This window comes from Fusarium proliferatum, assembly GCF_900067095.1.
Source record: "Fusarium proliferatum ET1 genome assembly, contig: FPRO_scaffold003, whole genome shotgun sequence".
Lineage (NCBI taxonomy): Eukaryota > Fungi > Ascomycota > Sordariomycetes > Hypocreales > Nectriaceae > Fusarium > Fusarium proliferatum.
The window spans coordinates 1,176,781-1,200,580 of NW_022194792.1; the positions used below are offsets into that span (position 1 = coordinate 1,176,781).

A 23,800-nucleotide genomic window follows, 5' to 3' on the forward strand; every position below is an offset into this window, starting at 1 on the left:
CCAAAAGTCGTCCTCGGTTTTTCTTGTAGCCAATCGGGCCCTGTACACCCAGGTCCTAGCGGTGCTGTTTAGCGTCTTCACCGTCGCAGTGCGCTTTGACCCGTGGCGCTCATCACCAACGGACCCAGCTGCGCTGTCTGGGCTGTCCAGGTGAACCCCAGGAGCTAGACCAGGAACCTTGTCCACGAGACCGTGCAAAAAGGCTGATAATGATGCAAAGCCCCGTGCCCAAAGCGCGATAGTTTGCGAGATGCAGGGGTGCTCACCACCTCCTGGCCAGAACAGCAGGGATCGCCACTGCTACCCCTCCAGCACTAATTTCCCTGCCGCGGTATCATCCATGATTTCTGGGGTACAGCTGTGGAGTGCTTGCAACGATCCCGAAAAGCAAATCCGTGTGTGATGACTGGCTGAGATAAAGAGCCTCCTTTAAACGAACCCTTGGCAGCCTGATTATCTCTTCTCCCCCCTTCTCCTCGCTACAGTACAAGTCAAGCTGTGATAGTGAGACAGTTCACTCGGTTTCCTTATCTCATCTTCTCCTTCAATAGTCACACTATGAGGTTCTCAACGGTGCTCCTCACGGCTCTTGCGCCATTTAGTCTTGCGGCCCCTGAGCCAAAGACTGTTTCCGCACCGGAGCTCTCGGGCCAATTGGTCGAGCTTTTGGAGAAGCATAACCTCGCGCTCGTACCGCGATCAGAACTCACAGACGCGTTAAAGGAATTGAATACACTTCTCAAGAGTGATCGATTTCCTCGCGCACCTGTTCTGATACGGCGCCAAAATACTACTTCTGGTTCTGGCTCAAAATCTGGCGGCTCTAGTTCAGGGTCCGGATCAGATGATGACTCAGATTCAGATAGCGGCGGTTCAAGTCGCGTTGTCTCAATTCCAGGGCTTGATGGTCTCGGTGACCTCGGCGATGGCCTCAAGGGATTGACAGACGCCCTTGGCGAGTTGGGAGATCTCCTCAAAGCTCTCAAGAATCTCCTCACAGCCGAGTTCCTTGACGCATTCCATGATGCTATGGTCTATCTCGCAGCAACATTGAAGCCTCCTGCGCCCAACCAAATCAGAAGTCTGCTTGAGAAAGCAGGCCCTTTGCTGGATCTTGTTGGTGAACTCGACCTCAAGGGCCTTATCGACCAGCTCAAGGATGTCGATATCGCTGGTATCGTTTCCAAGGTTCTCAAGCTTCTCACCGACGGCAACCTCAAGAACATCGATGGTCTTCTCACCAATGGCGCAAGCCTATTGACACCAGACTTCGTCAAGCAGACCAAGGGCCTCATTGGTGACGTCTCGCCTCTTCTCGACGAGCTTGCTCCTCTTCTCAAGAAGCTCACCGGCCTCGATCTCGAGGGCATTCTATCAGCTTTGGACCCACTTCTCAAGAAGGAGTCTATCCAGGGCATTGTCACTCTACTCAAGAACGCCGGCGATCTTCTCACCGCCAAGACCGTCGACGAGATCCAGGGTCTTCTCGGTGAAGTCTCCCCCATCATCAAGGACATCGCCCCACTTCTCGAACAACTCACCAAGCTCAACCTTGAAGAAGTCCTCAAAGCGCTGCAGCCGCTCCTCAAGGACGATTCTATCAAGGGTATCCTGAGCTTGCTGAAGAACGCCGAGACTCTCTTGACACCCAAGTTTGTGGACCAGACGCAAGACCTCATCGGTGCCGCGTCTCCACTGATCGACAAGTTGAACGATGTCGATCTCAAGGGTGTTCTTGATGCCTTGAGCCCTATTCTCAAGAAGGAGGCCATTCAAGGACTTGTTGGACTGCTTAACAACGCAGAAGACTTGTTGACCAAGGATACCGTCAAGAGCATCAAGACTCTTCTCAATGAGGCATCTCCTTTGATTGAGAAGCTTTCCGACATTGACCTCAAGGGAGTTCTAGACGCGCTGAGCCCCATCCTGAAGAAGGAGGCTATTCAGGGTCTCGTCGGCCTCTTGAACAACGCCGAGGATCTTCTGTCCAAGGACACTGTCAAGAGTATCAAGACTCTGTTGTCGCAAGCATCACCATTGATCGACAAGCTCTCGGATATTGATCTCAAGGGTGTCCTTGATGCCCTCAGCCCTATCCTCAAGAAAGAGGCTATTCAGGGCTTGGTTGGACTATTGAACAACGCGGAGGATCTTCTGTCGAAGGAGACTGTGAAGAGCATCAAGACATTACTGTCTCAAGCTTCACCTCTGATCGATAAGCTTGCCGACATTGATCTGAAGGGTCTCCTCGACGCTCTTAGCCCCATCTTGAAGAAGGAGGCCATCCAGAACCTTGTTGGACTGCTCAACAACGCCGAGGATCTACTCTCCAAGGAGACCGTCAAGAGCATCAAGACCTTGTTATCTAGCGCCTCGCCTCTCATTGATAAGCTGTCTGATCTCGATATCAAGGGCATTCTCGATGCACTTGGTCCCATCCTCAAGAAGGACGCCATCGAAGGTCTCGTTGGTCTTTTGAACAACGCCGAAGACCTGCTCGACAAGGAGACTGTGAAGAACATCAAGTCTCTGCTTACTAGCGCCGGCCCTCTCATCAACGAATTGAAGAAGATTGATCTCGCTGGCGTTCTCAATGCCCTTGCACCTATCCTCACCAAGGACTCCATCAAGGGCATCGTTAGATTGTTGGGCAATGCCGAGAGCCTCTTGACCAAGGATTTTGTCGACGACACAAAGAAGCTCATCTCTAACGCTAGCCCGCTTTTGGTCAGCCTCGGCAAGATTGATCTCAAGGGTCTTCTCGATTCGCTTGCGCCTCTTCTTACCAAGGATTCGATCAAGGGCATTGTTGGTCTTTTGGGTAACGCTGAGAACTTGCTCACCAAAGACTTCGTCTCTCAGACTAAGAGTTTGATCTCCAAGGCTTCGCCTCTTCTGGACAGCTTGGATGATGCTGATCTCAAGGGTCTGCTTGATCAAGTCGGTCCTCTCCTCAAGGAGGTCGGCAAGCTCAAGCTTCAAGACATTATCAGTGCCGTCGCACCCCTTCTCACCAAGGATTCCATCAACGGCATCGTTGGACTCCTCGACAATGCCGAGAACCTCCTTACTAAGCAGTTTGTCTCTCAGACCAAGTCTCTCATCGGAAAGGCTTCCCCTCTTCTTGACAGTCTTGATAAGGCTGATCTTGCCGGCTTACTCGATCAAGTCGGTCCTCTCCTCAAGGAAGTCGGCAAGCTTAAGCTTCAGGACATCTTGAGCGCAGTTCAGCCACTGCTTACGAAGGACTCTATCAACGGCATCGTCGGTCTACTTGACAACGCTGAGAATCTCCTCACCAAGGATTTCGTTTCCCAGACCAAGTCTCTTATCTCCAAGGCTGGACCTCTCATTACCAGCGTATCCAAGCTCAACCTTGAGGATCTGCTCGATCAAGTTGAGCCACTTCTCAAGATGCTCGGCAAGCTCGATCTCGAGGGCATTCTCAGCTCTCTTGCGCCTCTTCTCACCAAGGACTCAATCAAGGGCATCGTGCGCCTCGTTGATAACGCTGAGAATCTGTTGACATCTAAATTCGTCAACGAGACTCAGACACTTATCTCTGGCGCTGTTCCCCTGATCTCCTCGCTGGATGACGCTGATCTGCCCGAACTGCTGGACCAGGTAGGCCCTCTGCTGAAGGAGATTGGCAAGATTGATCTTGTCAAGCTTGTCAAGAAGCTGTCACCTCTTCTCGATGAGATCAGCGATTTGGACATCAAGGGTATCTTTGACGCACTTGCGCCGCTACTCTCACAAAAGGGCGTCAAGGGTATCATGGATCTTCTTGGCAACGCTGAGGACCTGCTCACACCAAAGTTCGTCAACCAGACCCAGACTCTCATCGGCGAAGCCGTACCTCTTGTTGAGGCGCTTGGAGACATCGATCTCAAGAAGCTCATCAAACAACTCCAGCCTCTTCTTGAGGCCCTTGGCGAGATTGACTTGGGAGATCTCATCAAGAAGGTCAAGCCACTTCTCAATGCTCTCATGAAGATCGATCTTGTCAAGCTGGTCAATAAGCTTCTGCCACTACTTGATACTCTGGACGGCATCGACCTGGATGGTTTGCTCAAGGCAATCGAGCCTCTTCTCACACCCAAGAGCATCAAGGGTATTGTTGGTCTCGTTGACAACGCTGAAGATCTCCTCACTGCCAAGTTCGTCAACCAGACACAGACCCTCATTTCGGGGGCAGTACCATTGATTGAGGTCTTGAATAAGCTCGACCTCGAGGAGCTCTTTGAGATCATTGAACCTCTGCTCAAGGAGCTGGACGGTCTCGATCTTACTGGTCTTGTCGACGCTGCCAAGCCTCTGCTCAAGGCCCTCAAGAAGATTGACGTCCAGGGCATTGTCGATGCAGTGGTGCCATTCCTTAACCCCAAGACCATCAAGGGTCTTCTCGGCCTGGTTGGAAATGCTGAGGATCTACTTACCAAGAACTTCGTCAACCAAGTATCCGAACTCATTGGAGACGCGACACCTGTAAGTCAAAGCTCACGATTCTACTACGAAACTATACTAATTGCTGGCCCTAGCTTGTTGCGACGGTAGGAGACTTGGTACATGCCGTACTCAAGGAATTAGTGGGACGGTCTTAATGTGATAATTGGGTTATGAACGTGGTTACGTGACGGGATGTTTTAATCATGTATTAATGAGTTTGGATATTTGACGTATACGATACCCTATGAATGCGCCTCTATGGTGCCATAATGAAACTGTCTTTATCCGTATCTAAAAGCGCTGCCAAGTGAATATGTTTGCTAGATCTCACTATAGTCGTCCTGGCATAAGACAGATGGCGGATGATTTGCGCATGGCAGAGTAGTACCCGTCGGCATACGCCGCACTGCAAAATCAATTCATCTTGCCCGTTTAGGTCTCTTTGCCTTGGAGTATTCGCGATGCCAGCGAGATTGAGCAAAAATAACATGCGCCTCTCCGATAAGCTCGTGACATGCATTCGCGTAGATGACTGTTCTGGACACGCCTCTATCAGCGCGACAAGGTGCCATTTTGTCTCGGTATGTCTCGGTGAGACTCCGCTGCTTGCTTTTTTGCGCGAAACAGTTGCGGCAGACAAGGCCTAGGGAATAGCATGGGGGGCGTGGGCAGCCTGTAACCTGACTAGACGTGGGAGCCTGGCTCGCCGGTAACTTACTCGCAACCCTGTCCAAAACCGTTTCTCTCAGGCCTTCAATCCAAGCCCCCGAGCTAAGTTCCCCAGAATCTTGACACATGCAAAGCATCTCTCTCGGCTTTCGGTTGAAGACCTAACTAAGGCGATGGGAACTATCGCAAACTAGACTCGTTGGGGATTTGACAAACCTGTTCGATGCACACACTTTAGTCTGCAGAGAAAGTGAGGGGAAGTGATCATGTGCCGGATCGTCTGCCCATCACTTATCAGATTCGAGTCTGGTTCGTATTCACACCCTGGCCCCCGGCCTGTTAGTGCTATACCCCGCTTGCAGATCAGAATTTCCAGGATGGCACCAGCTGGGATGGGCCTGGTTAGTGCATTCAATAGTTTGGCGGACCCTGGTATAACTTTAGAGGCCCGTCTTTCGCGCTTGGGCGACCAAATTCAGGGCAGGTCTTGGCCTAAGACCCTCGCTGTTCTGCCTTAAGTCTGAGTCGTCTGTGGAGCATTCCATTCTTCCTCTGAGGCATTGGTGATTGTCACAATTGCTTACGGTCAATTGTCTTGTCTCGGTCGATTACAATGGCTTCTGAGAGAGAACCTACAGCGGCGGGCGCTGATACTTCTGCGCCTGCAGAGACGACAAATGCTGCTGCTGGCGGCGAACAGAACGCGCCGGCTACTGATGCTGCCAGCAATGACGCCTCTTCCGACGACCATGTTCGCGATGAGAAGGTCGCTGCAGGCCCAACCAAATGGCAAAAGGTGAAGGGTCATTTCTGGCGATACAAATGGTGGTATCTCTTACTTATCGCTGTTCTTCTTGCCATTTTATTGCCACTACTGTGAGTCTTGTCCCATCAAATTGAGTGAGAATCTCTTCTGACAATGCGCCAGCTTCACTGTCATCATTCCTGCAATCGTCCAAGACATTCTCAATGACCAGAAGCTCCCCATTTACGGCGGCGCTTTACAAGTCATTTCTCCATCCGAAGTAAACATGAGTATCGAGACGCAATTGAAGACGCCAATCGCTGCGACTCTCAAGCCAATGGATCTCTTGCTCTACAGCAAGGAAACAAAGCCCGTGTCCTCATTCTTCAAGCTCAAATTCCCCGAAGTGCACATCAAGAGCCACACTAATGTCACCGTCACCAATCAGACACTCCTGGTGACAAATGAGACCGAGCTGACGAAGTGGTTCAATGTCTTCTTCGACCAACCCGATGCCGAATTGTCGTTGGAGGGCAAGCCTGAGATTAGGCTTGGCTCTCTGAAGTATCACCGCAGTTTGAAGAAGACTGTTGACATTGCTTCTCTCAATTATCTTGATGGCTTTGCGCTCAAGAGCTTAGACTTTGATCTGAATTCCAATCGCACCACAAAGAGCAACATGAAGGGAATGCTAAACATCCCCAACGCTGGAGTCCTTCGACTTGGTCTCGGCAATCTAACATTCAACGTCATGTCGGGCGATATTAGACTCGGTCTCATCAATCTCTGGGACTTGCAGCTCTGGCCTGGTAATAACTCCGTACCTTTTGACGGAAACTTCTACTTCGACCAGCTGGTTCCCAACCTCTCTGAGATCCTCGATATGCAAAAGGGACCTCTTGGTAATGGTTACCTAGAGTTCAACGCGACAGGAAACACCACCATTGCGGGTGGTGAGCACATCAAGTACATTGAGGGAGTCTTGAACAACAAGCATATCAGATTCACCTTCCCCGTGATCACCCTGCTGGGCGACGTCCTTGGTGGCTTGCTGGATGCCAACCAAGGCTCGCTTCTGGACATCTTTGGTACTTCGATTGGCAATTCGACGTTGCTTGAACACGTACTAGGTCACTGGGACAATAACGGTGAAGGAGGATCTTCTTCTTCTTCTAATAATAATACTGCACGAAGCCTGACGGAGAGGAGTAAGACCAGAGCACCAAAGGCCTGGATGTGGAGTCTTCTGAAATTGGGTTTAACGAGAAGGAGTTTATGAGTATGATAATGTAGTCCTGGTTTTAATGTCATCTGATGCCTTTTACTGGATGAAGTCGCTGATCTGACCGTGATTGTTAAATGAAAACTCGAGTACTAAGTCCCATATCTTCTCAGCAAAGCTGCCGATGATGTTGTAGCGTTCGAGTAGCATAGTTGTTGTTTCTTTCCAGCGCATATGCTTACTGTTCTTTTTCTTCTCCCTTCCATCCTCATTATCATCTCAGGCCCAGTTGTATCACTATCAAGCCTTCACAAGCGCAGCCTTCTTGGCAACATCACCTTTCACAAAAGCCGCAAGCTCGTCAAGGTACCGCACATTAGCTGCCTCAAGTTGTTTTGATACCCACGAGAGCTTCATCGCATATGCTGCAAGGCCACCCAAAGACTCCCAGTTCTTGACTTCACACGCATCTGGCCCCTTGGCAGTGACAACTTGTACCCGCTCAAGGGTTGCAGCCCACAAGGGTAGGTAATTGCTCTTCCATGCCAGCTTAGATTGTTGCTCCCCGTGGCTTAATATTAGGATCTGTACGCGCCTTAGATAGAGCTCATAACTGACTTTATATACTGGGACATACCTCAATTGGGATTTTCATGATGTCGTCACCGCTATCGGTCAGAGTCTCCAGAATCCCGTTGGCTCCTGGCTCCCCCGCTTCTGAAGCTTCAGTATCGATGAATGTGAGTCTGGGAGTCCAAGTGTTCCACTCGCTGTATCTTCTAAAATCGACCATGGCATTGAACAACTCTTTAGCAGGTGCATCAATCACGATAGTGCTTCCGGTGGTGAAGACAATTCGACCCGTACCCAGGGATGGTGTTGCTGTCGGAGTTGTCCACCCAACTGCCATTGGCGCTTCCACGATCAGAAACACAAGCTGGAGGTTCAATGACACCAGGTATAACAAATCTTGGAAGAGTTAAATGCCAATAAACAAACAAATTCATGAGGCTCTCTTTACAACAGATCTATATCTCACACGTGACGTAAGAAACTCCAACAACGTCTCATAATGTCTCGAGACTAACCGAGTCAAGACATTCAAAAGGCTAGCCCGGTTTAAACTTTGCTTATTCACTTTGTTTTCTCTTCACCAGTCCGCAGATGCATGAAACCGTAATTTAAAGACTCGGACCATCCTGATACTAATCACCATTGCTTGATTCTTGTGTTCTTCTTCACGAACAGAGGCAAGCAATATTGGGCCATCTTCTATATACAATACATAGAAGTATTGGGAGAACTGAGGATAGACTTGGCAGAGATTTAGATTACTTGCTTTTGCTCATTGTACCAACGACCAGAAGGTTCCTTGCTCCTTCAGGCTTCATCAAGTGTCGACTAATGTTTGGAACTAGGGCCTTGGGCACGTATCATCGGCATTTCTAAATTGATCTCAGACTAATTCACCTGCTCCAGAATTGAAAGTTTGTTTCGAACCACCAGCCGTTCGAAGAAAGTTCCCTCACTCTCAAAAGATAAATTGTAGGAAAGGATGGGCGCTGCGGCTAACCTTCAAGAGTCCACCCTGTCTTTAAAATATCATTCAGTGACTCACTGATCCCTGGGGCTTGGGTTTGACGGAGGAGTTTTCTTGAGTGTAATGGCGACCTTATCGTCAGATTGGCCAGCATCTGATGCATTCCAACCAATGACATAAACACCGTCGATCTCCGATGGCGTGGCATACCAAAGCGAAGTCATTTGCCCATTCTCTTCGACCATGACAAAAGTGCCATATGTCATCAGATCAAATACATAACCGTCGGCATCGGTCGTGCTGTTGATCAGCTTGACGCTGTGAGAAGACGATGATGGTCCCGGAACAGCGAAAGTAAGATTGGACCAGCTCGGATCACGTCCTTTGGCATAGCCAGTCGTGTTTGGAGAGGCATACCACGCATCATCCCCTATGGTAACTGAGTAGTGTCAATAAGATTCAAACTGGAAAGACACTTTACTTACACAGAATCGGGGCGGCCTCATCGTTGTCAACCTTGCTGAAGTTTCCAACAAAGATCTCATCTAATGTTTCTATAAGCATACCTCACAGAACGATAGACAGACACGTACCGCCAGAAGAAAAGATGGGAAGGCCGCCGACCCCAGTTCCATAAGCGTAGAGAGAAAAGGGACCGTTGTTGCTAGCAGCAGTAGCAGCAGTCACCAGAAGCGACGCTGCAAAAGTGGTGAGTCCAAGATGATGCATTTTTCGAAATACTGTATCGCTGATATGATGGAGAAGAATGGGGCAACTAACCAGATTATATGATAACAAGATGCGTTAATAGACCAATACGGGGGTTGTGGCTGTGAGCCCACAAGACGGGGCCCCGTTGAATACGTAATCGGTATAACGGAGCGTTTATCGATATCTCGAGGTCTTATTGCCGACGAAACGCTGACGCGGAAACGGGGGGAACACAGCCCTTTCCGTTCCTGGACATCCTCCGGACGGACCGATCCGCTGCAATGTGACGATAAATTTGTCCTTCAGCCAATCCTATTTGTTCTTTGGTGTTTCCTATCTACTCACGAGATCGTTCCACTACTAAAGTTCTTTTTAAGTCTATACAGATGGCACGGAATGTGGGCGACCGCTGGTTGTAAACCTCCGTGATCGTCCCGGCAGTTGTGAAACGGCCGAGCGTGTTCACGAGACTTCATTTCTGGCACTGACGACGACTTGTCTCAATACTCCATCTCTAAGAGGTCCGTGATACGAGAAGTTCCTTTGTAGAATGATAGGTCTGTTTTACGTGGGCAGATGAGCTTCCTAAACGGACAGCTCGAGGGCTGGACTGAAATATTTAAGAATAGGCTGTAGAGGAAGAATAGGAGTAAAAAATAACACAAATCATTCAAACTTCTTTCTTATCTCCTAAAGTACTATAATTCTCTGTATTTGAAGTCCTTGGTTGAGATTCAGCTCGTGTCGGCAGAAATGAAGCTCTTGCATTTTCTCCCGGTAGGCATTCTCTACCTCAGCCAAGTTCAGGCTCGAAGCCCTCTTCACCAGCTGAACCGCCGCGCCTGCAGTGGAAACACCGCTTCTACTCGCTCGGAGTGGTGCGACTACTCCATTGACACGGACTACAGCACTGAAGCTGTAGATACCGGCGTCACTCGCGAGTACTGGCTAGAGCTGACGGACGTTACTGTTGCCCCTGATGGCTACTCTCGCTCAGCCATGGCCGTCAACGGTACTATTCCGGGACCTACTCTCTTTGCTGACTGGGGTGACACTGTTGTCATTCACGTCACAAACTCTCTCAGCACTTCTCTGAATGGTACCAGCATGCACTGGCATGGTATTCGCCAGAACTACACCAACCAGTATGATGGTGTATCATCTATCACTCAATGCCCGCTTGCCGTTGGGGAGTCTGTGACTTATACCTGGAAGGCCACCCAGTATGGCTCAACTTGGTATCACTCCCACTGGGCTCTGCAGGCGTGGCAAGGCATCTTCGGCGGTATCATCATCAACGGACCTGCCACGTCAGACTACGATGAGGATCTTGGCATGGTATTTCTCAATGACTGGGACCATCAGACCGTCGATGAGTTGTATAGTTCAGCTGAAACCAATGGACCTCCCACTTTGGACAATGGTCTCATCAACGGTACAAACGTCTACGGGGACGACGACAGTTCTTCTCAAACAGGCACTCGCTTCAATGTCTCGTTTGAGTCTGGCACTTCCTACCGTATGAGACTTGTCAATGCCGCAGTTGACACCCACTGGAAGTTCTCGATCGACAACCATACCTTGACTGTGATCGCAGCAGACCTTGTACCAATTGAGCCATACGAAACCACAGTTCTGGACTTGGGCATGGGTAAGAGTGTTCTTCGTCGATCTTTCTTAGATCTAACTAACCTTTGTAGGCCAACGCTACGATATCGTAGTCACTGCAGATCAAGCCGACGTCGCCGACAACTTCTGGATGCGCGCCATCCCACAGGCCGCCTGTTCCGATAACGACTCCACCGATAACATCAAGGGCATCGTCTACTATGGAGACAGCCCCAGCACGCCATCCACTACTGCCTACGACTACACCGACGGTTGCGACGACGAGACGGATAATATTGTACCGTACATATCCAAGACAGTTGAAGATGCCAACTGGAATGATCTTGAGACGGCTACAGTTGGCAAGAACACAGCTGGTCTGTTCAAGTGGATGCTCAACAGCACCAGTATGTTGGTGGACTGGGCAAACCCTACACTGGCCCAGGTCCTCAACGATACAACTGGCTTTGAGACTGATGATGCGGTGATTGAACTCAGCGACGGGAACCAATGGGTCTACTTCGTTATTGAGACGACTCTCCCAGTACCCCATCCCATTCATCTCCACGGACACGACTTCTTTATCTTGGCCCAAGGGACGGGTACTTATTCTTCCTCTATCACCCTGAACACAGATAACCCTCCTCGACGAGACACTGCTATGCTGCCTGCCAACGGGTATCTGGTGATGGCTTGGGAGACTGACAATCCTGGCGTTTGGCTGTGCCACTGTCATATTGGTAAGTCAAGGAGGTCTTAGATCTAGGGCATTACTGACTTTGTGAAACTTCAGGTTGGCATACATCTGAGGGATTCGCGTTGCAATTCCTCGAACGTTCAAGCGAGATTGCTGACATCTCTACATCGAGCTATGTTTCGGACGTTTGCGATGGCTGGAGTACTTTCCAGAGTGAGTCGTCGATCGAGCAGGAGGATTCTGGTGTTTAACACCACAAGCATCTCTAATGTGTAGGAGCTATTCGCTGCTGACTGAAGCTGCGGGAATAATTAATTGTTTATCAGTGGCTACAAATGTATTCTTCTTATTGGCGGGCGTCGCCAACAGCAACCACTATAGCAAATGATCCATTCCTGCCTCATCAACCTTGAGCACCGTCCAATTCTCCATTCGCTTGGCCCCAAGCTTCTCATAAAACCTCAGTGCTCTTGTGTTATCCTTCAGGCAGAGCCACTCCATCTTTACGCAGCCTACTTTCTTAGCCACTGATGTCATAGCTTCGACCAACTTCCGCGCGTATCCGTGAGGTCTGTATTCCGGGACGACGTAAATCTCCTCCATGCAGACTCCAGGAGCAGCCCCCCATGTCGTGTAGTTGAAGAAGTAGATCAATAATCCAGCGGGCTTCCCATCTGGTGAGAAGGCCAAGATGGGATGTCCGATCCGGTATTCGGGAGAGCCGGTGACGTCTGACAAGTGGAGTGTCTTTGCCAGACGCTCCTCGGTGGCAGTGACAACTGTTCCTGGTGCTTGCTCTTCTGCGCCAGCACGGATTAAACTCAAGATAGTAGGAATATCTACATGAAAAGTTAGTCGAGGGACAAACAGTCGTATTTACAAAAGGACCTTGAGAAGACGCAGGACGGATTTCAGGCGAGGAGGTCATTTCGAACAATGAATCTTCAATATTGGTAGAGGCACTTAAATTCAATTTACTATTCCTCAAAGAAGAAAGTATCATGTAGTAGTCTTTCAGATTACTGGTCTTTTTCTGAAAGATACATCTTATTTATACTGATTCCCTCAAGAAGTAGCTCCACGCCCTATTCGTGACAGGTGGAGTTTGGGCTGATTAACTGGTGGTGCTCAATGACTCACGCGGCTTGTCAAACTAAATGACTCATTCGATCCTCTTTCCTGCAAAAGGATCAACGAAGCACATATAATCCACTAAATAATGCAGTACCATGCCAACAGCGCTCTCACAGACACCCACAGCGATAGGAAGAATTACTGATAATTAACAGATCAAAGCCCGATAACGATCTAAACCCTGCACCCTTCTGAAGGGACGTCTATCAAGGAACTTGCTGGCCTTTTTAATCAAAGGCAACTGATGTTGTCCCATAGATTTGACATTAAAAGGAAGTTATATTGAAAGAAAGAAAATAATACATATCAAAATGATAATAGAAACGACTTACTGCAAACTGCTCTGGCTGTAGCTATATTGTTTGGTTAGGCCATAAAATGTACTATTAAAAAGGCAAGTTTTATTCAGAGGTCCTTGAAAAGGAAAATCTTGGTTTTGTTTTCAGGCACCAAATAGTAGCTTGCCAGGGTCTTGTGATGGCCTTCGCCGGAGGAACTAGGCGCCGGGCAAGTAAACGTTCCCTCGGTAAGTCGGATTTCCGTTTCTCTTCGTTGGCCGTTTTTGCCTTTTCTTTTCTACCGGGATGCTTCGTGGTCAAAAACTTAAAACTTTGCTAGCCAGTGATATTATCGTGCTTGTCTTAGACATTGTTTTGTTTGAGTCTCGACCATTCGCCTCCTTTATCAGTACCTTCGGTTTTAACAGTTTGACTTTTCTAAACCCGTGTTACGCCCAATACAACCAATCATCACTATCAGCATGTTCCGGAAACATACTGTTATCATTTCACGACATTCCAAGACTATCAAAGCCGTTAGACCATTTTCCTCGGCCCATTCTCTAGCTATGTGTGGCCTCCATTATCGAAATCCCTCATTATTCTTTCATCTCTCGCGTTGCTCAAACGGAGGGTCAGGCCAGCACCCTTGAGCAACGTACTTGAACATCTCACCAATGTAAAAGGTACTGGCTGCGTGCCCAGCTCATCTGGTCAAGATGAATCCGACTACGCCTCTGCTGTCCCCCGACCGAACGTCAACCTCCTACAGTAACTTGACCGAATTTCCTCCTTTGGTTCTCAGAAACGACCAGAAGCGACGAGGGACAAAGAAGAGCTTGCGAATCAAGATACAAATTCCCTTGCTGTGCTACGCGCGTTTTATGGTGACGATGGCGTACTTCTCCATCTTCCCATACGAAGCTCTGGTGATACAGCACAATAGTGGTTCACGGGCCACTGATATCGGTACATGCGTAGGCCTCTTTGAAGTACTATTCTTGGCTGCGCAGGCCCTGACATCAATGTTCTGGGTCACCATTGCAAACAGATTCGGTGACAAGTCGATACTGGTATATATCCTTCTTGGGACGGCTATCAGCTCGGTCATCTTCGGCTTTACATCGTCGGTCTGGCAAATGGCACTCTGCCGGTGCTTCATGGGGCTCGTTTCAGGTGGGGACGTCGTCATCCGCGTTATGATCGGGAAACGGTGCATGACGGAGACAGAGGCTACTCGTGGATTCAGCCTATCTTCCCTAGCTGGAAATGTCGGAATGGCCTCTGGACTTCTCATGGGCCATGCTCTTGTCAGCCATTTTAGTCAATACTCAACTATCTTCAAACCCGTTTCTTTTCTTGGTCAACATCCATTTTGCCTCCCAGGAATTACGATTGGCCTCATGAGCGCAACTTGCGCCATCGTTGCTGCACTGTTCGTGGAGGATGCCAACGAGGCCGCGGAAGATGCCCAGTCTACGAGCTTTCTACCTCCAACTAGGACATCTCTCCGCGAACTACTCAGGTCTCCTGGTGCCAGTAACACGGTTTCATCGTTTATCAATATAAGCCTGCTGGGTTCTGCTTTCACTGCCGTTGCAACCCTCGCACTATACACAGACATCGGCCAAGGCGGCCTGGAATTACCAGGTCACGAAATTACGCTGTACATGATCTGTCAGGTCGTTTTTGTAACATGCTGGCTATTTTTGATATACCCAGCCTTATACCGACAGTTTGGTACACAGAACATCATTTCATTAAGCCCACTTATTTTTCCTTTCTTCTTTGTGAGTCTTAGCATCATGAATGCATTTGTTCGCTCTGGTAGCGAATCTGATTTCTACCTATCTCGGGTCGTTTTGGGCGTAATGGCAATCATGGGGCCGGCTGTCTACATGGCAGTTACGGCAGTCTACGTTGGCTTGCAAGAGGTTTCACCCTGTCCTCAAGAGCTTGGTTTGCTCAATGGAGTTGCAGAAGCGGCTTCTTGCCTTCTACAAGCGACAGTTTTATCAATGGGGATTGTGATCTATGCCTTTTTCAATGACCCTAGTGCGACAGCTGGGTATCTTAACTGGGTTATCTTATTACTGGTCGGGTTATCTTTCTTTGTTTTAATATTTCCTACTTGGGCGAGGCTCGCAAAAAGATGAAAGGAAGCGCGAACGCTGCGTCTCGTGGCTTCCAAACATCTATCTTGGACAAGTTAAATTTCCTTTACTTCGATTTGCGTTGTATCGTACAGATAGCGGTGATCAGCCGAAAATGTATGTAATGCTTCTTGGAGGTAACGTCTAACAAGCATGCCAAATGCCAATATTTAGTAGCCCTCACTCCATTGTTGCATTATCTTTCTTCTGAACCGGACTACCCATTTCAACCCTCTCGGTACCGTATGAGTAATACACTGCTTTATGGACACAGCACTGGTCATCAATGTTGACAAGCTCTCATGCTCAAGATACAAGCTCGTTATGGTTAGCTTGAGTTCCATTGTTTCCAATGCCTTTCCTAGGCAAGTTCTTCTGCCATAATAGAAAATGGATTAACTGCGTATCAAGAACCTTTCGCTGCTCTTCACGCCCTTCGGTCCACCTGTGTGGGAGGAACGCATCAGGGTCAGAGTAGACCTCTCTATCATAGTGCAACGCTAGAACTGAAGATATGATAACCGTATACTCTGTAACAGACACTCATGCCAGTGTGCGGCCTTTAGGGGAGTCGAACTCGTTTGTTCCATCATGCTCTATGTATTGCCACTCTTCGAAGAACCGAACAATCGGTATCAGGGTTGATGCACCTTGAGAAACTCATCACTGGGAGGGTATAAATGCGCCCAGCGAGAGCTGAAATGGTTTGTATTAAGCTGGAGGCTTGCTGTGATGTTCACAAGACCATTTATGCTTCTGGCAAATTAACTAAACAGAGTTCTGCACGACACAAATCCTCGCTTTGTCTAGTGATCCTAACATCACCATTCTTCAAATAGTACAGGTATCACCAAGGTTCAACTGAGACTGTTAACATTAAGGTGGTGCAAAGGTACAATAGCGTTACCAATCCTCGGTCCCCCACGCTTTCATCTTGCTTTCTTCTGCACCACCTTTGCAACCTAACATCCAAATGGCACTCAATCTTACCGCTATTTCTTCCACTATGCTATAGTAATTGATCATGGTCAGTGACTGTCATCATCCGGTGTTAGGTTTAATGTCGCCTCATTAGAGCATGGTGAGAATATTTCGTCTATGTCTGGCCCATTCTAGCGAAATGCGACCGAGTGTTTCCAATCAACTATTCTCTCAAGGCTATTTCATTCTACTAAGTCTGCTCGGATATACATGAATAGTTTCCATTCTTGACCATTCTTTACGCACCATTGGTGCCTGAAGCTCCGTTGCTACCATTGCGTAACTCCAGGGTCTGTTCATCGCTTGGCTTGCGGGCTCCCTTCAATGTCACCTTTGTCTCTTCCCACTGCTCAAATCGTCTATACGCAATTGGTGCATCCTCCAAGCTGTACTCGTTTGAGAAAATGAAACCAGGCCGTGCCCTTCCACTCTTCACAAGCTCGACTAGAGCCTTGATGTTCCCCTTAATGTCCACAAGTCCGCCTTGGATACGGATTCCCTTGATCCAGGCCTCGGCTATCGGAAACTTGATCTCAGCCTTCAAGTCAGGCTTGTGAACTATTCCTCTGCCACCGAACTCGCTGACCAATGCAGTAATGTGAACTCCGATGACGCCAATACCACCACCGGAGGTAGTGATTTTCACAGCTTCGCGAAGGATGTAGTCCTGCTGTGGCTTCAAGTCATCATTGAGGCATACTTCACCCACGGCGTCGATAGCCCGAGTTACTCCTTGAGGGCGTAAAGCAAGGATCTGATCAGATGCCTTACCACCTCGGGTAAAGTTGATGGGCTGCGCACCAATGGAAGCAGCCTTGGCAAGGCGAGAAGCAACGTGGTCAATTACGTAGACATGAGCGGCGCCGCGAATTATGGCGCTGTATGCAGCCATAAGTCCAATGGCACCAGCGCCGAAGACAGCGACAGTATCACCAGCTTCAAAGCCCGAGAAGTCAATGGCGGTCCAGCCAGTAGGGAAGGCATCAGTAAGAGGCAGCCATTCCTTATCATCAAGCTTATCGGGAAGCTTGGCCAGGGATGAATCAGCCCATGGAATTCGAGCATACTCAGCTATTTACAAGCGTCAGATGCACGAATACAAAGATAAATAAGGACGCGGTCTCACCTTGTAGTCCTGTATCGCCATGGAACATTCCACCAAGGCCAAGGCCAATAATAGGTTGATCGGTCACAAGCATCGAAGGCTTGGGTAGCAAATTCCCATCCTCTGCGAAGGCCAGAATCAGAACTCGGTCGCCGGGCTTCAAGAAGTCCACGGCTGGGCCGACTTCCTCAACGATGCCAACAGCCTCATGACCCACGCCGAACTTTTCTTCGGTGCCAAAGAGACCATGGTAAATGTGAAGATCAGAGCCACAGATAGCAGATGTGGTGATGCGAACAACTGCGTCTTCTGGTTCGATGAGCTTGGGGCGTGGAATGATGTTGACAGACATGTCACGAACGTTGCCCTCCCACTGGACAGCGCGCATAAAGCCCGTTTTCGAAGAAGTATCCATATTGATGAAGGGAAAATTTTAGAAGGCACACAAGAATTGGCTAGGCAAGAGATCCTTGCTTGAAGTGAAGTTTCTTCTTTTGTTGTTCACCGAGTAGACAAATCAATTTATACCAAGTAATCCCTGTCAGCATCAATTCCGGTCAGGTTCTCAAAAGGAGGAAATGACGTGATATAGACAAACTCTTTCCGTCACAAGATTTTAAGCTTAGCTGAGAAATGTAAGAAATGCTACCCTTAAGGATGCTTTGGGATATTTTATGGTAAGCGGAAAGAACTTGTGATGGGAACCGTCAGCGCCCAGCCTCACCGCGTAAGATTGGTCGGGGTAATACGAGGCTATGTTCAGAGAGCGTGACCAGTAGTAGGAACTTATGTAACTGGAAGAATCCTTTTTTGTCAGTCGAAAGTTCTTATAGGCTTATGATGAAAGGGCTGAGAGATGTGAGACATCTTGTGCGTACTATCAGGCATAATACTCCGTAGGCTTACTACAGTATCAAATGACGCATTGGAATAAGATTTCTAACTGTAGTTGTTGGTAATTATTTTGAGAACTATCTTCGCCAGATCTTGATTGGCAGCTTGCCCATGATTAAGTTGAAGGCTTCGAACCTGTCTACCGTGAAGTCCTTAGTCGGCATCGCAAAGTCATATCGATGCACCAAAGTAGCCAATACAATCTGCTGTTCCAAGTACGAGATGTTTCGTCCGATACACCCTCTCGCGCCCGCCGAGAATGGGATAAAGAATGGTTCCATCCTCTTACGTTCCTCCAGGTTGAGCCACCGCTCTGGCTTGAAGACATAAGGCTCGGGATAAATGCCCTCGTTGTGGTGAGCGCTCCAAATAGTCATTGACACAGATGTATCACCTGGGATCCAGGTGTCCATGATTTTAGCGCCTTCAGGTGGTGTACGTCGGGGGAGGCCTGAGCTGACGGGAGGAATGAGGCGAAGGCCTTCATCAAGGCAGGCTTTAAGATATGGCAGGTCTTTGACCTTGTCAAATGGCGCGATGACGTCGTCTTCATCCATGACAGCTGCGACTTCATCCCTCAGCTTTTGCATCTGCTTGGGATGGCTAATCAACAGTTGAAGGATATGTGTCAGAGCAATAGCTGTAGTCTCGGCTCCAGCATCAATGATAGCAGAGGTCTCAGCGACAATCTCTCCCCACTCGAGCTCATTTGGCACACCGTTTTTGTTAACCATAAGGCACGAGAAGAAATCATCCAGTTTCTCTCCAGCCTCATATCTCCTGAGTCTGTCCTTAGCTTGGTGGTAGCAAACGTCTCCCCAAGGTGCACTGGTGGCCCAGTAGCTCTTCCACTTGTTGGGGACAACTTTGGAGATGCGAGCGAGCCACGGGTAGAGTTCGTACTCCCAGACGAAGACTGACTTGCACATGGCTGCGGCGTTCTGTGCTTGGCGATATCGTGCGGGATAGAGTGTTCCGTCAGGCTTTTCGGCAATGACTTCATCAGTACCAGTCTCGAGGAGAGTCATCTTTGAGGAGAGGGCAATGTAGTTGATTGCTTCGATAGTCCAGAGATTGATCCAGTGGTTGAAGTCAACTGTGAGATCTTCGGGGTCAGGATTGGTGTTAGGCTTGAGAGGTCCCGTGCATCGCTGATCAAAAGCATCAAGCAATCTCTGCGTGGTATACTGCACTTTGAACTCCCACTTCTCAAGATTCCTTGTCGCAAAAGCAGCAGATAAAAGTCTTCGCTTTCTGCTATGATCACCCTTATCAACAACATCAAATAGGTTACGATGCGTTCCAGCCAGGACTGTCTCTTTGTGATCTTTGGTGCATTTTGTCTGATGACCGTAAATGTCTCTGACAGCTTGGGGATGGCTGAATGACAATGCATTGGGCCCGATTCTAAGAATATGTTTGCCACGACGATCATGTTCAGTAGCAAGTGTCTCTGATCGAGTGCCGGTGTGACTGAGATAACAGTGGCGCAAATCCGTTAGAGGAGAAAGCCACGAGAAGTTTGCATATTTCCTCAGACCCTTTGGATCAATGAAGTACAAGATGATGGGGAAGATGACAAGACGAATGAATAGACCTGCAAGGCCGGCCCCAAGGAGAATAAAGCCAATCATGGTTGTGAAGGGGTCACGATGAGGGTGAGTTGATCGATCTCGAATTCACGAGGAGCCGGATCTTATATCTTGAGCTTTCGACATTATGGGCCAAATAGTACGGCGACAACACCGATGCATAACGAAGACGTGCACCAATGAAACTACTCTGTTTTCTCCATATCCAACAGATTTTGATCTCTATTGTTAGATAAATTGCCCGCGGGATTCGCTTTTCGGCGAAACGCTTCCTAATTGAGACGCGTGGCCAAGCACCTAGAGGAGTAAATTTCCGTTCCTGGTAATGGTGTCGAAATGGTGGGATTGCGGAGTTGTGGGGAAGATATGTGCTAACATGACATCAATCATGGGCCAAGAAGGGTAATTGATTCCGCGGAAAGCAAAATGTGAGCTCAATGGTCAATGAACAAATGCTAAGTATCAATGAATCGTGCTTCTCATTCTGCGCAGTCTAAGAAATTCTACTGGTCCATCTTCTGTATCTCAAATAGCTGCGGCAGCAAACCGGACAACATGTCGTCCAAACTCTGCCACTTGATATCCAAAGCCTTCTCAGTTGCACTTGCATCTACACCAAAATGCGTAGAAGCCTCCCTTAGCCCCGGTGATCCCTTGGGGATATTATCCTTATTCTTCCCGGCGACCTCCCTTGCGACATCAGCGATCTCTTGGTTACAATACACTCCCGCCGCAAGAAGATATCTTTCACCACTTGCTTCAGGGACCTGAATGGCCTTGAGGTGCGCAAGAGCGACATCTTTGACACTAACCCAGACAGGGCCTTTAGTGGCAGGTATCGTGCCGTCTTGGCCGGCGGAGACAATGCCATAGACGATTTGGTTGGAAGTGTTGAGATGTTCTGATGACTTGGGCACAGCGCCTTGTAGAAATGGTCCGAACACCATAGCCGGGTTCAAGCTTACAAGATCAAAGTGCGCAGTTGGGTTCTCTTCCATCCACTTCCACGCCACCTTTTCGGCAACAGTCTTGCTGGCGCGGTATGCCACTGCTGCGGCTGGTGCGTTTACACCATCCTCATATGTCAACGGAGACCAATCTTTAGCCGTATAAATCTTGCCTGGCTGCAATCCCTTCGAGGCATCGTAGATACCTGCAAACGAATTGGTGTGTACAATGCGCTTGACGCCACCAAGCTGATTTGCTGCGTTGAGGATGGCAGTTGAACCCTTGACAGCAGGGATCATGAGGTCTTTTTCCAAGTCTGTTGTATCATAGTGAAAGGGAGCTGCGAGGTGTAGAATTGCATCAGGTCGAATGGAGCCAAATGCTGATATGTAAGATTCAACGGAAGTGATGTCCTCAACTACTCTGACAGAGAGATTGGGATCTCTGCCATGTAGTTCAAGAACTTGCTCAACTTTGGTTTGAGATCTGACGGTGCCCAAGACCTTGTATCCTTCACACAAAAGAAGAGCGATACAGTGTTGGGCTATGAAGCCATTGGCTCCAGTGACGGCGATAAGAGATGGTGGCAGAATGGGCTTGGGATATGCTGAAGGCATTTTGGCGGCGACAACTTCAGTGACTGGATGCGATAAGGCTGGAAGTCAGGTTCAGGTTATGATTGGAGATGTTTGAAGAAGACTATCAAGGCGGTCATAATCGAACATACAGTACAGAGGTCTATTCTATTCTATTCTATTGGCAACCCAGCTCACCCGCGGTATTCATCACCTGTTCTCCTTTTGGTTTAGCGCTGTCATGGCCGTCGCAATGATAACTTTGCGACGGCTGCAGACCAAAGCGCCAGACCAAAGCGCGTCCCGCTTTCTCGTAACAGCCGGATAGCGGCGCTGATTTTGTCCGATTGCCGATTGATTCTCCTCATGCTGACATGACATCACAAGCAGATTGTCTGTTATTCCGCATGGGCAAACACTTTGGCATTGTGTTCGATATTTACGCCAAGTCATTCACTTACTTTCGATTCACTTGTCCCAGTTCAGGCGCTGTTGTCGCCTGTTAACTGACAGTTTGTGACGGGTTATCGTGATCTTGCCCCACTGGCTGATAACATCTGTTATCGGCGCTATCAGTCTTGCGATAAGGATAAGGAACGGTCAGTCACCCTACACACAGTCAATAATCCTAGCGTGACCATGTAAAAAACACAGGAACAAAGCGGTTTTATATGATCTCATAAATATCAGACGGTTTTAAATAGCAGCAAGATACCAAATCTATGGAAGGCTGGCCACCGTTGTGCAGAACCATATCAATCTATTAAGAACAAACCTACAGCTTGCATCACATCCATCTTCTTTTGAGGTCAACGCCTTATGCTCAGCGATTATATTAATGACGACTAAACTCCCGCAATTGCCCTCTTCTTCAAAACAGCCGAGTTCTCATTTAATCCAGCCCAGTCATGAGCATCCAAGCAAGCCTGTCGACTCAACAACACAGCGACCTTGGTCCTCTCCCTTAACTCCGCCTCATACTCATCAATAGCTTCATTCAACCCCTTGCCTTTGTGATAGGCCCCCTCCAAAGCTTTTGTCAACCGATAAGCATCAAGGATACCATGGTTCGCTGCTTCGCCTCGATACATGGTCATCGCATGCGCCGCATCGCCAGCTAGAGTAACCCTACCGTTGCGATTATCCCAAGGTGGACATGGCCAGTCCTGTAGGACTATCTCAATCACTTCCGAGCCCTCTGGGATTCTTTGTACAGTGTCCCGAAGGACGGGATTGAATTCTGTGGCTCGTTGCTTCATATATGCCAAGCGCTCCGCGTCTGTGGCTTTGACCTCGTCTTCTGGTGTTTTCATAGGCCACGAGATCATGACTTGTACGCGATAATGCTCATCCTTTGTTCCAGCAGTGCCATTAACGACTGGTGTTTCCAGCATGCTGAACCAGAAGAACGTCCCTGTCTCAGGGTGACAGCCTTGGAACAGAAGAGGATCGATATCTTTTAATGGCTTTACCTGATCTGGTGTGAGATCTAGAGCAGCGCCGGTAAATCGTACCGGCAGTCGAATATTTCGGTATGACTCTGGTGCTAAGAATTTCCTTGTTCTTGAGTTACTGCCCTCAACACCGACTATGAGAGACCCTTCAGCTCGAGATCCATCCTCGAACGCAGCGACAACGCCGTCGTCGGGCTCTTCAATTGAAGCAAGTCGCTTGTCCCAATTGACGTGGTCCGACACACTTTCGAGCAAGACCTTGCGCAGCTTCTCTCTATTGACTCGTCGTCGATCGCCAGGGGGGATGAGAAATTTTGGCTCCAGGGTCTCGAGATTGATGAAGACGAATTTTCCGAGCCCTTGACGGTCGGCCTCTGGGTCGACTTGGACTGATTCGACGTCCTTGAATGCTTCTTCCGATAAGAGTTCTCTCAGGAATGGGAGGACCCAATGGAGTGTTATGGCCCAGCCTTGACCGCGGGAGCTGATGTGGCTGTCGCGTTCGTAAATCTGAAAGGGAATGCCAAGCTTCATGATCGATGTTAGTGGGGTGATTGATGAGGTTGTTTGAGAGGCGGATTACCTTCTTGAGGCCATGGGCGAGGACAAGGCCAACAACTCCAGCGCCAATTATGAGAACTGGCTTACGGTCTTTGGACATGGTGATGTTGGCGTGAGCTTCACACAAAGAATGATCAATAGATGGGTTTGTGTTCAATCTTGGTCGCTTTGAACAAGGGGAAATACCAGGGTTTATTCTCTCATAATATCAGATTGACCCTCGAGACACTTCGCAGTTGAAGTGGGTGCGACGGCATCACACGTCATGAAGCCCTTATCGGGATTATCTACGTTACAGTGAGGTCCCAGCAGCGCGGTTCAGTGCATCCAGCGCAGTGAGGGGTCCGTCGGAAGTCGCCGTTATGCAGCCGTCGGAAAAGCCTCATGAGAATTGCGCGCCAGACTAACTCGAATTGTCACTGTAAGATAGCGGGGACCGCGGAAATTAATGATCTTTGCGACAAGGCAATTCGTATTGGAACAT

The 23,800-nt window shown here is 48.7% G+C and overlaps 11 protein-coding genes across 11 annotated transcripts; 4 read left to right on the plus strand and 7 right to left on the minus strand.

The window, feature by feature from the left end:
* Positions 1-558: 558 nt before the first annotated feature.
* On the plus strand, positions 559-4,604 carry FPRO_06726 (uncharacterized protein; the record flags this gene model as incomplete). The annotated part of the gene is made up of 2 exons (XM_031228329.1): positions 559-4,488; positions 4,542-4,604. The coding sequence occupies 2 exons, from the start codon at positions 559-561 to the stop codon at positions 4,602-4,604; spliced, it is 3,993 nt and encodes a 1,330-aa protein (XP_031078676.1).
* A 1,127-nt stretch (positions 4,605-5,731) lies between these two features.
* On the plus strand, positions 5,732-7,142 carry FPRO_06725 (uncharacterized protein; the record flags this gene model as incomplete). The annotated part of the gene is made up of 2 exons (XM_031228330.1): positions 5,732-5,994; positions 6,047-7,142. The coding sequence occupies 2 exons, from the start codon at positions 5,732-5,734 to the stop codon at positions 7,140-7,142; spliced, it is 1,359 nt and encodes a 452-aa protein (XP_031078677.1).
* A 243-nt stretch (positions 7,143-7,385) lies between these two features.
* FPRO_06724 (uncharacterized protein) lies at positions 7,386-7,995 on the minus strand (the record flags this gene model as incomplete). The annotated part of the gene is made up of 2 exons (XM_031228331.1): positions 7,386-7,670; positions 7,723-7,995. The coding sequence occupies 2 exons, from the start codon at positions 7,993-7,995 to the stop codon at positions 7,386-7,388; spliced, it is 558 nt and encodes a 185-aa protein (XP_031078678.1).
* A 704-nt stretch (positions 7,996-8,699) lies between these two features.
* FPRO_06723 (uncharacterized protein) lies at positions 8,700-9,354 on the minus strand (the record flags this gene model as incomplete). The annotated part of the gene is made up of 3 exons (XM_031228332.1): positions 8,700-9,064; positions 9,111-9,170; positions 9,219-9,354. 3 exons carry the CDS (start codon positions 9,352-9,354, stop codon positions 8,700-8,702), a joined length of 561 nt encoding a protein of 186 aa, XP_031078679.1.
* A 735-nt stretch (positions 9,355-10,089) lies between these two features.
* On the plus strand, positions 10,090-11,892 carry FPRO_06722 (uncharacterized protein; the record flags this gene model as incomplete). The annotated part of the gene is made up of 3 exons (XM_031228333.1): positions 10,090-10,987; positions 11,037-11,684; positions 11,738-11,892. The coding sequence occupies 3 exons, from the start codon at positions 10,090-10,092 to the stop codon at positions 11,890-11,892; spliced, it is 1,701 nt and encodes a 566-aa protein (XP_031078680.1).
* A 124-nt stretch (positions 11,893-12,016) lies between these two features.
* On the minus strand, positions 12,017-12,569 carry FPRO_06721 (uncharacterized protein; the record flags this gene model as incomplete). Its single annotated transcript, XM_031228334.1, has 2 exons — positions 12,017-12,480; positions 12,530-12,569. The coding sequence occupies 2 exons, from the start codon at positions 12,567-12,569 to the stop codon at positions 12,017-12,019; spliced, it is 504 nt and encodes a 167-aa protein (XP_031078681.1).
* A 1,203-nt stretch (positions 12,570-13,772) lies between these two features.
* FPRO_06720 (uncharacterized protein) lies at positions 13,773-15,209 on the plus strand (the record flags this gene model as incomplete). The annotated part of the gene is made up of 1 exon (XM_031228335.1): positions 13,773-15,209. One exon carries the CDS (start codon positions 13,773-13,775, stop codon positions 15,207-15,209), a length of 1,437 nt encoding a protein of 478 aa, XP_031078682.1.
* A 1,216-nt stretch (positions 15,210-16,425) lies between these two features.
* FPRO_06719 (uncharacterized protein) lies at positions 16,426-17,707 on the minus strand (the record flags this gene model as incomplete). The annotated part of the gene is made up of 2 exons (XM_031228336.1): positions 16,426-17,258; positions 17,314-17,707. 2 exons carry the CDS (start codon positions 17,705-17,707, stop codon positions 16,426-16,428), a joined length of 1,227 nt encoding a protein of 408 aa, XP_031078683.1.
* Positions 17,708-18,263: 556 nt separating this feature from the next.
* FPRO_06718 (uncharacterized protein) lies at positions 18,264-19,820 on the minus strand (the record flags this gene model as incomplete). Its single annotated transcript, XM_031228337.1, has 1 exon — positions 18,264-19,820. One exon carries the CDS (start codon positions 19,818-19,820, stop codon positions 18,264-18,266), a length of 1,557 nt encoding a protein of 518 aa, XP_031078684.1.
* Positions 19,821-20,281: 461 nt separating this feature from the next.
* FPRO_06717 (related to plant dihydroflavonol-4-reductases) lies at positions 20,282-21,343 on the minus strand (the record flags this gene model as incomplete). The annotated part of the gene is made up of 1 exon (XM_031228338.1): positions 20,282-21,343. One exon carries the CDS (start codon positions 21,341-21,343, stop codon positions 20,282-20,284), a length of 1,062 nt encoding a protein of 353 aa, XP_031078685.1.
* An 803-nt stretch (positions 21,344-22,146) lies between these two features.
* FPRO_06716 (uncharacterized protein) lies at positions 22,147-23,416 on the minus strand (the record flags this gene model as incomplete). Its single annotated transcript, XM_031228340.1, has 2 exons — positions 22,147-23,283; positions 23,339-23,416. 2 exons carry the CDS (start codon positions 23,414-23,416, stop codon positions 22,147-22,149), a joined length of 1,215 nt encoding a protein of 404 aa, XP_031078686.1.
* Between the last annotated feature and the right edge of the window lie 384 nt (positions 23,417-23,800).